Below are 17,809 nucleotides of genomic sequence, written 5' to 3' on the forward strand. Positions count from 1 at the left end.
AAAATTACCTTTCAAATATTCAAAAAAAAACTGCAAGAAGGAAAATTCCACAAAAAAGGCAGAAAAAATTACTAAACTTTGGCGCAAAATAAGAAGAAAAATCGATAAAATTCAAAACAAAATCGTGGAAGGGATGAAAATGGAAAACTCTTGAAAATTCAGGACAAAGAACTCGCGAGAATAAAAAGTACGAATCCGAAAAAAATAGACAAAATTTTGAATAAAAATAATCGACAAATTTCAAGCAAAACTCGAGACGATTCAAGAGAAAAAAATAATTTCAATCCTTATAAAAAAATTGTTCAAAGAGAGAGAGAGAGAGAGAGGGATCAACAAATGAAAGATACGAGTATCAAGACTCTGAAAAAAATCCACCTTAAAAAGTGAAAATGAAAAAACCAAACTCGTCGAATCTCGAAAAAGTTTCCCCCTCACTAAAAAAAATGATCAAAATTTAAAGGTAATATTCTACAAAAACGTAAGCCAAAAAATTACTAGTTTTTTTAAAGCACGAGACTCGAAAAAAAACTGTCGAAATTTACAAAAAATTCAGTCAGAATTAAGGCAAAAAAATGACCATAATTTAGAGCAAAACTAAATTCGCGAAAATTCAAAGTTGAAAAGTACATCAAAACTGAAGAAACTTCGCCAAAATTTGGGGGAAAAAAAAATTCCAGAAAAATCATCGAAAAACTAAAAAAAAAAAATTTACAAAAATGCAAAAAAATGATATCCCTTAAAATTTAGAAAAAACACCAAATCGACGATTTGAGCAATAAAAACATACGAGCTTAATGGGAAAATTTTCATGAAAAAATCACAAGAACTCGAGGTGATAAAATTCAGCAAAAATTCAGACGAAAAAAAAACATCAAAATTATGGAAAAATTATTTTGGAAAAAAATTACCATAATTCAAGATGTAAAAATCGATCAAAACAGGAAAAATCCACTAAAAAACCAACGACAAATTCAAAAATAATAAATGAGTAATACTTGTTAAAAATTAAAAAAAAATTTAGAAATATTTCAAAAGAAAAACCACCAAATTTAGAAAAATAAAATTCAAAACGCTGAAAAAGCAGTAAGTAAGAGCATTTCTTTCTTCGAGAATTTTGGTTAAAAATTTCAAATGTACAAATCACAGTAAAAAATTTCATTTTTTTTTTTTGATGTCAAAATGTTCTTTTATTTTCTTGTTAGAAAAATTTTTTAAAAAAGTTCTAAGCAATTAAATTACAAAGTTGGGCACTACGACGAGAAATTTCAACAGCTTTCCCAAGGATGGTTTGGAGGACCAATGATGGCGATTTTCCTTCTTTCATAATGCGAGGAACCTACCAAAAAAAAAGGTTAGTCAGAATTAGAGCATTAGCTGAAACCGAAATCGGAGTGGTTTGTTTTGAAATGAACAACAACTTTTAGAACCTCGAGTTAAATTACGTCAATTTTTCGATTCAACCCCTCTGAGGCTCTGAATGCCTCCTTCTCTCCCATAAATATCTTCAAACATATTCAACATCAATGCTATTACAGAAGATCTACCGACTCATTGATAGGTAAGGTACAGCTACAGGTACATGCAAAACGTCTGACAGACCAGTAAAATAAATAGCATATTTCTTCATTCGCAAGGCACAACGTTCGTCGCCCGCTCTGAGCAACGTAACAGACACAGGTGAATGATTGCATCTGATTCTCATTGTACAAGTAGTAACCTTACAAAGTCACACAGATGCCTGTGCGGCTGTGCTACGATACATATAGAAGTGGCCACTTCCGACCATCTAATGTCGCGCAACGCGCATTTCCTGCCCAGCGCCCACAGTACGAGTATACAGTGCGATCGCTTCATTATTCAAATCAAATAATATACGCGAACGATGGCTCCGCCAGAGTACAATGTACCGTTGTTCGTACACACAAAATAATATTAGTACTTTTTAATTCATCAATCCTATCCTACGCACGTTCGAGAGTCGGGGAGGGGGGCTCGGGGTACCTGCACCATAAGGGCGATCGTCTGAAAACCCGGCTAGGCTCGCTCGTACTGCAACTTCCGCTTTTTCAGCCATAGGATGAAGCTCTGTGTGGATATACATACGTAGGTACATAAATGCAGCCTTCCACTTCCAACGAACCAATTTTATTTCATTTTTGTTTCGTTTGCCACCGCGTAAACTTAATTAGTACTTGGCGTTCGAGTTGGATCCTCCCGCGATGGTCTTCTCTTCCTGTGTGATACGTCGAATACACGGATGCGAGATGCATTTGCACTGGGTCTAGGTGTAGCAACATGTAAGAGGGGTTCTTTTCCATGTCCTGTGTGTCGTTTTCGAAACTTGGCACCTCTAATATGGTATGCTTATCTTGATCATGCGAACGAATGCTTAGCGATGTGATACCATCCACAGCTCCCAAACTTTTTTTTTTTACCAAATCGCCAATTTCGGTGAATAATTTTAACGGTGATTTGATTGGCAGAAAATCAGAGAACGTCCGCGGTCAACTGTCTGACTGATCACCAACACGTGTCTATCAATTCACGAAATTCTCAATTATGCACAATCTAGGTATAGGTATGTACTAGATAGATAATTTCTACGCAGCGGTAAATTTGAATACCAAAACGATCAACACGTCCTGACGTCTTAGCGGTCCGTTGGGCACGGATAAGTACTTTGATTCTACTCTATAACCAGAACTCGTTAAAAAATAATAAAACGCGACTGAATACCGAACGCGATAATGCGAAAAAATTGAAATAAAAAATCGGGTAAAAAGTACAAAGTGTCTAGCAAACAATAGAACATGCAAAAGCAAGACTTTGGTTAATTCGAGACAAAAATATTTCAGATAAAAATTTCAATATTGTTCAACAAAAGAGAAGAGTATTTCCAAATTGCGAAGAATTTTTTGAACCTGGCAAAGCCAAATCGAAAAAGCATGCAAAACTACATCACCAGCCAAAATTCCAGGAGCTCAAGTGCAGTTTTCGATTTTCAACGAATTTTAGAAAATCTTTGAGTCAACTGGAGGGGGGGAGGGGGTCAAAAATCACCAAATTGACTTGAAAAGCTAAAATTTGATTTTCGGCGTCTTGAATCGATTGGAAAAAACTCCGAACCGTTTTGAGAAGTTCTGGAGCCTCCAGCGGAATTATGAAAGTTGAACTTTTCACAAAATTTCACCCAATGCAGGCGGAAACCTGTGACTCAATTTACCTAAACCTTCATTTTCAACCTACTGAGTCGTTTGAAACTGGTTTCAAGCCGTTCTGGAGCCTCCAGCCATTTTTTTGTTATTGTAGGTTTTCGAAAAAAAGCCACAATAAATGTCCAAACTGACTTTTGAACGGGCAAATGTTGTTAGTGACTCACTATCAGTTTCTGCAAGTTTGGAACCTTGGAGCAAATTTGGACAGTTTTTATGGCACTTTTTGAAAATCTGGAATTTTCAACTTCAGGCTTCAGAACGACTTAAAACCGTCTCAAATCGACTCAGAATGTTGAAATCAGGATGAAAAATAAATTTTAGCATTCTAGCTGCTGCGTTGAGAAAAATTTTGTTGAAATATTTTTCAATTTTCAAAAGCTTACAGAAGGCTCCAGAATTGTTCGAAACCGTTTCAAATCGATTCGAAGGATGGGGCGAGTGAAAAATAGAACACGTATTTAATTTCTGCTCTCTAGGTCAGTTTTTGGGCATATTTCAACTTTTCTCATTTTTTTCGCTCAAATTTGATTTCAAAAAATTCGTCAAAAATTGAAAAATTCAGTATAGCATCTGAAATTTTGACTGGTGATATATTTTAACAGACTACATATTTCGATTAAGCTTCGTCTAATTCGAAATTCAAGAATTTCTGATTCAATTGAAATAAACACTTCGATTTCGAGCATGTGAGATTTGAAAGAGGGTTGGAAAAAAGGGTCCACATTATTTCGACATTTTTGGAACACCACACAATGCTCCCAGAACTGAGATTACTCGTATACTACAAAGAGAAGAGGATGGAGAGGAGGGGGAAAGGGGGTTCCAGGCACAAATTTGATTGAAATTCAAAATAATTCAAAAATGATAGTCCGGCATATGACAATAGGAGTAATTGCACCCCCCCCCCCCGACGATTTTCCGGGACAACTTTTTTCTTAAAGGGGACATCCTAAGGAACATTTTAAAGCAAACTTGCCCTGAAAAAAGTTGGCCTTACTTACAAAATGGCGGCCATTTTGATTGACAGGTCAGCCGAAATCGCAAATTTTGCGTTTTAACATAGGACTTGCACGAACTTTTTCAAACTTTCCAAAGGTAGATCGAAAGATCATGCTAAAATTTATCACCTGTCAAAATTTCAAGTGCTAAAGTGCGTTTTTTGATTTTTGGTGAATATTTGAAAATCAAATTTAGGTCAAAACTGAGGGGAAAAAATCAAAATTTTACTAAATTGACCAAGAAAGCTGAAATTTGGGATATAGACTATTTTCGACATGCCAAATCGATTGGAAACGGTTTCAACCCGTTTTGAGTAGTTCTGGAGCCTCCAACAGATTTTTGAAACTCGGAATTCCCACAAAATTCCATCAAATTGGAGTTGTAAAGCTAAAATTTATTCTAAAAACTAATTTCAATACGCTACGAAGTACTGCAGATGAATTTCAAGTCATTTTGGAGCCTCCAGCGACTTTTTGAAAATTCCTGAAGCCTTCATCAGATTTTTGAAACCTTAAATTTTCACAAAATTTTATCACATGGAGATGGAAAGCTGAAATTTACTCTATACTCCAATTTTAACACCCTTTGAAGACGACATTCGGTTGGGTTCAAGTCATTTTAGACCCTCCAGCGACTTTTTTGAAAATTACTGGAGCCTCCAGTAGATTTTTGAAACTTGAAATTCCCCAACATTAATTTATCAAATGGAGTTGGCAGGCTGAAATTTACTTCGCAGACTACATAGTGGTTTCAAATGGTTTTAAATCTTCCAGCTACTTTTAGGAAATTTAAATTTTTCAAAAAAACGCTATACAACTTTTCAAAAAGTCGCTGGAGGCTCCAAAACGACTTGAAATCCACCAGCAGTCAACTTCGTAGCGTATTGAAATTAGTTTGCAGAATGAATTTCGACTCTTCATCTCAGTTTGATGAAATTTTGGGCAATTTCAAGTTTCAAAAATGTACTGGAGGCTCCAGTAATTTTCAAAAAGTCGCTGTAGGCTCCAAAATGACTTGAAATTCACCTGCAGTACTTCGTAGCGTATTGAAATTAGTTTTTAGAATAAATTTTAGCTTTACAACTCCAATTTGATGGAATTTTGTGGGAATTTCGAGTTTCAAAAATCTGCTGGAGGCTCCAGAACTGCTCAAAACGATCTGAAACAGTTTCCAATCGATCTTGCAGGTCGAAAATAGGATATATCCAAAATTTCAGCTTTCTTGGTCAATTTGGTAAAATTTTGATTTTTTCCCTCATTTTTGGCCTAAATTTGATTTTCAAAAATTCACCAAAAATCGAAAAACGCACTTTAGCACTTGAAATTTTGACAGGTGATAACTTTTTGCTTGATCTTTCGATCTACTTTTCTACAGTTTGAAAAATTTTGTGCAAGTCCTATGTTGAAACGCAAAATCTGCGATTTCGGCTGACCTGTCAATCAAAATGACCACCATTTTGTAAGTAAGGCCAACTTTTTTCAGGGCAAGTTTGCTTTAAAATGTTCCTTAGGATGTCCCCTTTAAGAAAAAAGTTGTCCCGGGGGATCGGCGTGGGGGGGGGGTGCAATTACTCCTATTGTCATATGCCGGAATATGAAGCATCTCGATTTTTTCCTTTTAAATTCAAAAGCACCGAGTTCAAAAATTCACTTTTTTCAGATCTGACTCCTCTGACGAATACCTTCCCTACACAGCGCTCATCACATATGGTCAAAATCTCCCATTTTTTAGTACGAACCCTCAGCTCCTCTGCCTTTATTCGATTTTCAAAAATTTAAACAATGAATTGGCAAAAAAAAGGAAAAACAGCCTTTTCCAGTAATTTTGGTTTTGAAAAAAACACCATTTTTTTTAGTAATTTTAGAAAAAGAGCAGAACTTTCAGAAATTTCGATCAACAAAAATTTTTTTTGTAGGTATATTTTCACAAAAAATAGACATTTTTGGCAACTTTCACTAAAAAAAAACAACACTTTCTCTCGCTCCTGTTGGCAGACAGGCTTTTCAGAGGAAGAAAGAGGGGGGGAAGATGAGTCGTCAATTGTTTTATTCGTGAAATTCATCATTCGGAAAAACAGCAGTTCGAGGAAACTGCAGTTTGGAAAAATTTTCAGGAACCCGAGTTGACTAGAAACGGTTTTAAGCCTTTTCAAAGCCTCCAGAATTATTTTTGGAAATTCCAGTTTTTCACAAAATTTCATTAAGAATTGTTCACACTTTTTCAAAATATCAATCGACTGAATTTTCCACTTTTATATTTCATCACAATCTTTTGAGTATAAAATTGCTGAAAATCACTACTTTTTCACTACTTTCACTATACACTTTCAAAATCACTACCCTACTACTTTCACTCCCTGTAGACGCTAGACACCCTGATTTGGGAAAAGCTCGCCCCAAAATTGAGAAAAATGAGAAAAAATCAAGGTAGAAAAATATTGAAAATTTTCAATTTTTGTTTTAAAATTCTACCGAATTACTTCTTTTTCAAAGAATAGTATATTATGCAACTAGGGAGATAATGTGATCTTCAACGAATTTTGAGGTTTATTTCCCGAGCAAATGCGAGGGAAGTAACTCAAAATGGTTGAAAATCACATTATTTCCCCAGTTCCATAAAATATTTTACGTTTATAAGGGAGAGAATCGCTAATTTGTCCGCCGAGCGATCAGCGAGCGGGAGATAATGTAGCAGATTATCTCCCTAGAAACGTAAAAAACATTTTCAGTCTCTCTTTTGAAAAAAAAAAATACATATATATTCTTTGAGAGGGAAGGAAGATGCAAAAAACGACTTTTTCTCAAAAATGTCATTATTCAGAAGATTTTTGACTCTAAAATAAAAGAATATTTTTCCACCGGGGGGGGGGGGGGGAGGTGACTTCCAGCACAACTTTATTGAACATGAAAAAAATCAAAAAATGACATCCAACAACTTCAGAAGATGGAAGTGCAAAAAACAACACGAAATTTTAAAATAAGAGCCACCCTATTGAGCACCCTGTAGCGTTTTCGAAGGATTTTTTTTTCATTTCGAATTGTTCAAAAAATTGTATAGTACTCACAGCGGAAATGAATTTCGAAAAAACTGAGCAAAAATTCATTAGGAGGGGGGGGGGTGTCCATGGAGCAGATGATTTTGAATTTTCAAAGAGCTGGAAAACTCAAAAAACCAGAAAAACCAGCTGAAGGCTTCCGAACGATTCAAATCATTCACCAATTCTCTCTCTCTCCTCCCGTCTCTCCCCACCCCCAATTTAAAAATGAATTCATTTCGAATTGGGGAAATCATCAAAAAAAAGAAAAAAATCACTTCTCCTTTCCACTATTACCTATCAAATTTGAAAAATTTATGAGGTGATGATTTCCAACCCTAACTTCTTAAAGAAACCATAATTTCACGACAGTTTCCATTTTTCTATTCTTAATCAATCACTATTTCACCAAGTCGACAAAAATCACCATCAGAGAACTCGAAACTCGAAACACATCGCCAAACGAAAAATTAAGTCCAATCTACCCATTAAAAATTTGTTATTTTTACGAGAATTTCCCGAATGAAAATCGTTTCCATCATCATCATCACCATCACGACGAATTTTAATAAATCATCTTCGAGCGTAGTAGGTAAAGGTAATAATACACAGAGCGAGTTCTGCACTTGGAGGTCGAATAAACAATCGGATGAATTTTACTCGTTAATTGGGCACCATTCACATGGTCCAAATTCATCAACCTCGAAGCTCGACTAGTCGACTACCACTGGCACTCGCGTTTCGGCAGCACGACGACGTCATTAATCAAAATAGGTACTTACTACAAATAAATACACAAAACTAGAGAGTACATAATATAGAGACGACACACAGGAAATGATTACATCAAGGTTATCGCGATAAAAGCGTAATCATGTACACCTATATGATGTGTGGAATCCCTGGCCTGGTGCAAGTCAGCAAGTACTCGTAAGTTCCCAAGTGTACATAGTTTCTTCACACCGCCAAGCAGTCTACGTATTGGAAAAGTCGTCTGCAGCTGCGATACGAAGCGAGAGTGAGTTATGACTTATGAAGCATGTTTTGTTGTTTCGTTTGGTTTGTACGACCACGAGTGTGATGATGACTAAGTACATATTTCATAATCATATAACTTCATAATACACCGATCTGCAGTTCGCGTTGTTGACCGTCGGTCATCTCGTCATCATCGCTGTCTGGTGTCTGCAAAACTGACGCGCCAACGCCAACATCCAACAGGGAAATCTGCGAAGTTTGAAAAATTCGCCACATTGCGAATGAGCTCGTATAGTATCGTATCTTGAGAACAATGCGATAATTAGGTTAGCGACTGGTCGAGTATATACTCATCGTAGTCACCGCCTCGCCTGCGCCCATCTTATACGAATTCGCGCCTCTCTTTAGATGTAATAATATTCCAATAATGCGGTTTATTTTATTTTATTTTTTTTGAAATATTTTTTATTACGAGTCATTTAATTACAAAATATCAACGCCGAGTTCGCCTCATCGTTGCCAACCTGACCCAGTAAATTTTCATCCATTTTTTTTTTCATTTCGTGTTCGTAATCTCGAATCTCGATTTCGAAGATCGACACGCGTCTTCTATAGGTACGAGTACACATTTATGATTTTTAAATGCACTATTCGTACTCGTATTTTCCGCTTCGACGATCCATCAAGCGGCGAAATTTATTCTAGAGCTTTTTCACGGCCCATATATACATTACATACGAGATTCTCAAGGTTAAAAACGAAAATCTTTAAAGACGCCTTAAGATACGCGTAACGTAATTTGTTTCACACGCCGCCGACGCCATGCCACCGCCGATACCATCTTCCATCTCGTAGCTCTATAAGTACTCGTATTTTTTATGTACGCCAGAACGCGCTAAGATTACTATATGCTCGTACATAATTACCTTATTGCTAGTTATTTCTTCTTCTGCGGCGGTAATAAGTACACAATGTGCGTCTATGTGCTATGTGGATGTATAATATAGTAATATTCATCAGTATAGTGCGCTACCTTGGTACATATGGTAGGCTCGAAAAATCTTCAGGGAAGGAAATTCTTTTCCACTGAATATGATGAAAGTCCAATGTTTCGAGGTGTTGTCAATTTAATCCTCGGTTTCAGCGAGGTCGAAAAAAATCACAAGTCTGTTTTTTTACAGAACAGTGAATGCAATGCATACCTAAAGATCATAATTCGGACACAACGGATGAATTAATTTCCTGCTCCGCACTTTGAAAGATTTGTAGACAGATCAAATTCGAAAAATATCGCTGCATTTTCGTTATTTTCAATCATTTTTTTTCAAAATAGAAGGGTTGAAGGCGCATTGATTGAGGAGTTGTATTTGAAAAATAAAAAGGTCGACTCGGAATTTTCACCATCTTCAAAGATAATGGAAGGGCCAGAGAAAATTTCAGAAACGTCAATTAGTAATGGACTTTTTTTTTGGATTCTAATCAAAATTGAACGTCTTTGTGGGCATCCCCTCCCCACTTTCAGGCAGCCAAGCTGTTGAGATCGTATTTTGAAAAATAAATTTGTTGAATTGAGGGCAACAATTTTCTAGTCGGGGAGCCCACTTAAGGATAAATTGCACCCCCACCCCCCGCCCCGCCGATCCAGCGACACAACTTTTTTCTTAAACGGGACATCCTAAGGAACATTTTAAAGCAAACTTTCCACAAAAAAAGTTGGCCTTACTTACAAAATGGCGGCCATTTTGATTGACAGGTCAGCCGAAATCGCAGATTTTGCGTTTCAACATAGGACTTGCATGAACTTTTTCAAACTTTACAAAGGTAGATCGAAAGATCATGCAAAAATTTATCACCTGTCAAAATTTCAAGTGCCAAAGTGGGTTTTTCGATTTTTGAGGAATTTTTGAAAATCGAATTTAGCCAAAAATGAGGGGAAAAATCAAAATTTCACCAAATTGACCAAGAAAGCTGAAATTTGGGATATACCCTATTTTCGACATGCCAAATCAATTGGAAACGGTTTCAACCCGTTTTGAGCAGTTCTGAAGCCTCCAGCAGATTTTTGAAACTGGAAATTCCTCCCAAAATTCCATCAAATTGGAGTTGTAAAGCTAAAATTTATTCTAAAAAATAATTTCAATACGCTACGAAGTACTGCAGGTGAATTTCAAGTCGTTTTGGATCCTCCAGTGACTTTTTGAAAATTCCTGAAGCCTCCAGCACATTTTTGAAACTTTAAATTTTCACAAAATTTCATCAAATGGCGATGGAAAGCTGAAATTTACTCTACACTCCAATTTTAACACCCTCTGAAAACGACTTCTGGTGAATTTCACGTCATTTTAGAGCCTCCAACAACTTTTTTGAAAATTACTGGAGCCTCCAGTAGATTTTTGAAACTTGAAATTTCCCAAAATTTCATCAAACTAAGATGGAGAGTCGAAATTCATTCTGCAAACTGATTTCAATACGCTACGAAGTTGACTGCTGGTGAATTTCAAGTCGTTTTGGAGCCTCCAGCGACTTTTTGAAAGGTTGTATGACGTTTTTTTTGGAAAATTGAAATTTCCTAAACGTAGCTGGAAGCTTTAAAACCATTTGAAACCACCATGTAGTCTGCGAAGTAAATTTCAGCTTGTCAACTCCATTTGATAAATTAATGTTGGGGGGATTTTCAAGTTTCAAAAATCTACAGGCTTCAGTAATTTTAAAAAAAGTCGCTGGAGGCCCTAATGACTTGAACCCATCTGAAGTCGTATTCAGAGGGTGTTAAAATTGGAGTGTAGAGTAAATTTCAGCTTTCCATCTCCATTTGATGAAATTTTGTGAAAATTTAAAGTTTCAAAAATCTGCTGGAGGCTCCAGTAATTTTCAAAAAATCGCTGGATGCTCCAAAACGGCTTGAAATCTCCCTGCAATTGACTTCGTAGCGTATTGAAATTAGTTTGCAGAATGAATTTCAGCTTTCCAACTCCATTTTGGTGAAATTTTGTGGGAATTTGAGTTTCAAAAATCTGTTGGAGGCTCCAGAACTGCTCAAAACGGTTTGAAACAGTTTCCAATCGATTTGGCATGTCGAAAATAGGGTGTAACCCAAATTTCAGCTATCTTGGTCAATGTGGTAAAATTTTGATTTTTTCCCTCATTTTTGGCCTAAATTTGATTTTCAAAAATTCACCAAAAATCGAAAAACGCACTTTAGCACTTGAAATTTTGACTGGTGATAAATTTTTCTTGATCTTTCGATCTACTTCTGTACAGTTTGAAAAATTTTGTGCAAGTCCTATGTTGGAACGCAAAATCTGCGATTTCGGCTGCCTGTCAATCAAAGTGGCCGCCATTTTGTATGTAGGGCCACTTTTTTTTGAGCACAAGGGCTAGAAATGTTCCTTAGAACTCCCCCTTTGCGAAAAAAGTTGTCCCGGGTGATCAACCGGGGAGGGGGGGGTGCAATTTATCCTTAAGCGAGCTCCCCGACTATTCGCAATAATTCTTCTAATTAACTTTGAACCCTTGTTTCTTCGAGAAAAGTTGAGCTTTTACCATAAAAACCAGTTTTGAGATATTCAACTTTCAATTTCCTATGATTTTGAATCTTCAACAGGGTGTCAAGTTTTCCAAAGAAAATATTTTTTTCGACTTTCTCAATTTTTAAAATTTTCAAATATTAACAACGCCCGAAGTACCGAATGAAAGAGGAGGAGGGATGAAGGGGGAATTTATGCGCAGACAAATTTTCAAAAAAATCAAAAATTCGCCTGATTCGACAGTTTTTTTATTATCTATCATTAAAAACTCTGAAACGAATAATTCGACGATGATAGGAAGGAACATTTTGGACTGATGGTAAATTAGGAAGGAGGGGAGGACTGGGAAGGGGTGAGGAGGAGGGAGGGAGGGAGGGAGGGAGGGAGGAAGGAAGAGAGCCTATAGCTCCTACAATTTTTAAAAAAAAATTGAACGAAATTTTGCAAAAATGTGAGGTGACATCTTGATGTGTTTCAATTTCAAGGTACCTACATAATTATCAAATTTGATTGAATTGTAATCCTACATTGCCCTCATTTGTACTTGGTTCTCCTTTTTCTTCTGAATTTTGACCATGTTTAGGATACAGGGAGAATTTGAGTGGATGGGGGGGGGGGGGGGTCAGAGGGGAAAAGTAAGGGAAAATATTTGAACTCGACAGATTTAAATTAGTAATAACAATAATCATACCACTCTTCATTTTTGAAGCTTACTATGTAAAATTTTGATAGAAATTGTGGTTCGTCGACTCCCCCCTCTCCCCCCTTCAAAAGGTTTGAGATTGCATTTTGAAAATCCATTTTTTAAAAATATCCAAGTGGTAATTTCTAGGTTCTACCTACATCAAGATATTGAGCCCTAAAATTGAGTCATAATTTACAGAATTTTTGAGGAAGTGTCACGTGACCTATCAAAATTGGCCAAAATTCAGCTATAAATTCAACTATGGCGACAAGAATGTTTTTTGAGCGTTTTCGAAGGATTTAAAGCCCCAAAATTTAGTCACGATTTTCGGAATTTTTGAAAAAAAGTGTCACGTGACCTATCTAAACGTTTTTGAAGAATTTAAAACCCTAAAATTGGCTCATGATTTCAACATTTTCAAAAATAAAATATCACGTGACCTATTGAACTGGGTTGAAATTGAGCCAGAAATTCAAATATTGCAACAAAAATCGTTTTTGAGTGTTTTCGAAGAATTTTTGAGCCCCAGAAATGGGTCACGATTTTTAGGGTTTCTGAAAAAGTGTCAATTGATCAATTGACCTATCAAAATGGGTAAAAATTCCGTCAGAAATTCAAGTACCTATTGTAACAAAAAAATGTTTTCGAGCGTTTTAAAAAAATTATCAAACTCCAGTCAGAATTTTCTGAATTTTGAAAAAGTGTCACTTGACTCAGTCATCAGAATGGATCAAAATTCATCCAGAAATTCAGATATGTACATTTATAGCTACAAAAAAAGTTTTTTGATCATTTTTGAAGGTTTTGAATCCTCAAAATTGGATCACGATTTTCAGAATTTTCGAAAAAGTGTCACGCGACCTTTCAACATTGGTCAAAATTTAGCTGAAAATTCAAGTTACATATTTAAAAAAAATGTTTTTGAGCGTTTTGAAGAATTTTTGAGCCCCAAATATTGGTCATGATTTTGAGGATTTTTAAATGCGACCAATTTAGCCAGAAAATCAGCATCGCTAAAAAAATATTTTTGAGCATTTCTCCAGAATTTACAGCCTCAAAGTTGAGTTATGATTTTTAGGATTTTTGAAAAAGTATTTTTTTTTCGAGCAATTTCCAAGAGTTTTGAATTTAAATTTCTAATTTTTGAAGCTTGCAAAAAAGATTTCATGCAACCTATTAAAATGGATTGAAATTTCGACAGAATTTCAGAAATTTCTGTCTGGAATTTTTTTTTTGAACATCACAAATATTCTATGTCGAAATTGAGTCAATTTTTCAGTTATTTGTAATAATTTTCGATAATCAATCAAATTTGAGGTTGAAATTCTTCAAAAATACTAAAAAAAAATATTTATAGAAATCTTATATTCTCTTGCGAACATTGTACAACACATTTTCAAAAAATTCTTAAAATCATGACACTATTTTCGGGCTATAATTCTTCAGAAAATATTTTCATTAAAATAGGAAGGTATGTGATTTTTTTACGAAATTTGAACACCATTCACATTTTGCCAATAAGTAAACCGAATACCCTGTTATAAATAAAAATCATAGAACCCAAAAATATAGAGTCTAACTCAGCAATCTTCTTCATCATGAAAAAAGAAAATGGCCAAGAAAGTCTCGACTCGAGAGATCGAATTAGAAAATTAGATATTTGAATTCAAAAACTTTCAAAATTCAATTATTAATTTAAAAAAAATTGAAAAATCAATTTTTAATCAATTATTGTTAAAAGAAACCTATATTGAATAATAGAGCAGATCAAAAAAAAAAAAAATCTTGGAAAAATCAGGTTAATTAATGAAAATCTACAATCTTCCCCCATCCCTCAGAAAAACAACTCCCAGATCCGAACCAAGAAGCCACTCGCACATCAAATCAACAACAAAAACACACATTCTCCCTCTCGAAAAATATTCCACCTTGAAAGCTTGGTTCAAGTAAACCTCTCCGTTTTAGGGACACCCTATGGACACATTTAGACCAGATCATAAATCAAATCGGCGTCTCTCGTCTCGTCATACACGACACAAGTCGTTCGAATATCCTATACGAGTATATGCTCGACCATTCGGAAGTTATTGACATTAAAACCACACTTCCGAGACACAGCACAATGTATAAGGTGCTTAACTAGAATGACTGTCCATTTACACACACATCAGGTGAACATTTCGCCTAGCCATTTACGAATTCGATTTGCAAAAAAAAAAAAGCAAGCAGCACCATTATATACTCGTCGTAGGTACTTTAACGGCTGCAACGACAGTACATATATAACCAGAACAAAAGGAAGTAAGAATAAAACGTACAGAAAACCTCTGGTTTTTAAATTCTTCGCAAGGTTATCGCTGTTTAAATAATAACAACTTGATTATCCTGTTCAGTGAATTAAAAACTCGAGACACCGGTAATTAATTACAATACGACCATACTATACGGCGAATTTTTTTTCACTTTTTTCCAACTTTATAATATCTACATACGTACATTACATATGTATGTAGTGATACTTATGACTGGCAAAAAATTTCCTCAAATTTACCAACCAACCAACCAAGTACTACGTGACGTACTCGTAATTCGAAAAAAAAAAATTCATTCGTTCGTTAAAACAAAAAAAAAAAAAAAAAAAAAAAACACATCGTCAAACGATTCGCCGAAAAAAGTATAATCGAATTATTATTATCACGGGTAGGCTATGCTATGCAGTGCACAATAATAATTAACCGTGACCTATGAAATATTGTGACTATAGATTATAACGAATTAGCTGAGTTTCTGTCCTGACCATGTACGCGCAGGTGTGTATAATTTTTCGAAAAAATATTTACATAATAGCGTATCGAAAACACATTTCACAGATTCCAATCAACAAGTTCCTTGTAAGTATCTATACCCTTTAAAACGACCGACTCGAACAGAGAGCGAACTTGTGAAGAGAGAAACTCGAAATGGAATGGAATACTCGTATTTTCAAAGCCAGCAATCCATCTGAAGACTTACGAGAGTGTCGAGTACATATAAAATAACAATCTTCTTCGATATAAAGTTATAAACGTTACCATTTTTTGCAACGTTCGCGATATACGTATGTATTAATAGGTTGTAATTCCTTATTAATTGTTTTTACGAGCTATAGCTATACGTAAGATGAAAATAATGCATTAATCGTATCACGAACGAGTTAGTTGTATGTATAAGGCAACAAGTACGACGCGTGTCCTATCACCAACTAAGTAATAACGATGAGATAATCATAAATAGTAAATAATAATACATGTTATTTTTACATCATTCTCCATCCCCAGCATTCAAGAAAATACCTCCAAGACATAAAAGTCTCAAAATAAAATTTGATAAAAATTCAACGAGTCGAAACCTCAAAATGTGACTTATCCTAAATAAATAAAATTCATATAAAAATGGTAGGTAGAGGTACTTACAACGGGTGAAAAATCATTGTATCTCTGCATCATTTACCAGGGTTGCTCCCATAGATGAATGAAAATCGTTCACATTCGAATTACGAGTAATCGTCGCATAATGCTTCGCGCACGCCGGTAATAAATTAATCAAATTACACCTGAAACAAGCGCACCTCACTTTACAACTGATAATAATATAAAAAGAAAAAATAACGAACGCGTTCAAAATACAATAACACGAGGATCAGGGACGAAAGGAAACCAGGTACACAAAATAGCATGTAAACAGGTAGGTAAACAGCTGAGATATTGTAGAGTGAAGTCACCGGTGACGACGAATGGGTGGGCATGGGAGGATGGTTGTGTTTTAGCGAGCAACGTGCCGAGACAATGTTGCCAATCGAAGGTGAAAAATTCTCGCGTGTTGGGAATTTATTTTTACAACGATGTTGCGAATGAATACTTCGAGCTTCAGTAGGATGACTCATGTTTGTACTGGAAAAATAGTGAAAATAAATTTTAACCACGTCCTTGCACTGTCATCTCCTAAAGCAGATGATTCTCACCAAAAAAATTCCCTGAAAATTATAGTCACGAATTAGGAATTGAGTCGTGCCCGAAATTCTCTCCCCCCAAAAAATCAATGAAATTGAAATTTTCACATCCTATAATTCGATCCATTTAATCAGGAAAACACCATTCGATGGTCTTGACCCCCTCCCTCCTCCTCTCAACCAAGATGATCAAAAAGTGAAACTAGAACCTGCACTCAAAAAAAAGAGTAAAAATAAAAAAAATTAATTTTAATGTTTTTTATGTTTGAATTAGATTAGATCCATTCTCATTAAAAAAAAAGTACTATTCAATGGTTACGATCCCCGCCCTTCCTCTTCACCCAGCCAAGAAGTGGAGGAACTTACGTTCCCTCAAAACTGGGAATTGAAGCGCAGAAATCTAAAATTAAAAAAAAAAAAAACATTTTACATATCAATTTTTAATCCATTTTTAAACATTTTTTCGAATTTTGAGGGCCTGTAGAACATAAAAGAGACGAGACCTGAACTGAACGAAAGTCCTTGAAAATGTGGTCACTTGGAAGAATGTTGTCATAAGAGAATGAAATTGCGAGAAAAATCGCCAATTTGATATGCTTCCGGTATTTTCTTAATTCCCCCCCCCCATTTCAGGCAATTTTGGGAGCCAATGAGAGCCTTACAAGGGTCGGATTTAAAAAAAAAATATTCGTACTCAACGCTTCCATTCCAAGAAACCAATAAATCATATGTCACACGATTTTTTTCAATTTTCTGAAAACTCGAAATTAGTGTCAATGGAAGTGGGGGGGGGGGAGTAGCAGTGTCAAATCGAAAAATTGAGTTCATATTCGTATTCGCGGCGATCCCAAAAATCTAACAAACCGTACGTCACTAGATTTTTCCAATATTCACAAAAATTGAGGTCAACGGGGGGGGGGGGGGTAGATGAAATCGAAAACACGAATAGATATTCGTATTCAGCGATCAGTGCTTCCAAAAATCTAACAAACCATACGTCAGTTCGATTTTCCCAATTTTCACAAAAATTGTGGTAAAGGGGTGGGGAGGGGGGTTGGTGGGAGAAGAGGGATTTTTGGAAAGATGAAATCGAAAAAAACAGTCGATATTCGCATTCAGCGCTCCCAATACCCTAAAAATTCACACGTCACACGATTTTTTTTTCAATTTTTGGAGAAAGAGGGTGCCAAAAGAGGGCATCAGAGGGGTCAAATCGAAAAAATGAGTTCAATTTCGTATTCAGCACTCCAAAAACTCTAACAAACCATACGTCACTCGATTTTCTCAATTTTCACAAAAATTGTGGTAAAAGGGTGGGGAGGGGGATGGAGGGGGAAGAATTTTTGGAAAGATGAAATCGAAAAAACCAATCGATATTCGTAT

At 35.6% G+C, this 17,809-nt stretch overlaps 1 protein-coding gene across 1 annotated transcript in view; it reads right to left on the bottom strand.

Moving 5' to 3' along the window:
- The window catches only part of LOC135846057 (sodium-dependent nutrient amino acid transporter 1-like), a 95,035-nt gene extending 78,854 nt beyond the window's left edge, over nt 1-16,181 (bottom strand). Inside the window, exon 1 of the mRNA XM_065365032.1 lies at nt 15,891-16,181. Coding sequence (XP_065221104.1) covers nt 15,891-15,923 — 33 coding nt within the window. The 5' untranslated portion in view covers nt 15,924-16,181. The remainder of the gene's footprint in view (nt 1-15,890) is intronic.
- Between the last annotated feature and the right edge of the window lie 1,628 nt (nt 16,182-17,809).

This window comes from Planococcus citri, chromosome 4 (genome assembly GCF_950023065.1).
Source record: "Planococcus citri chromosome 4, ihPlaCitr1.1, whole genome shotgun sequence".
NCBI classification, from domain to species: domain Eukaryota; kingdom Metazoa; phylum Arthropoda; class Insecta; order Hemiptera; family Pseudococcidae; genus Planococcus; species Planococcus citri.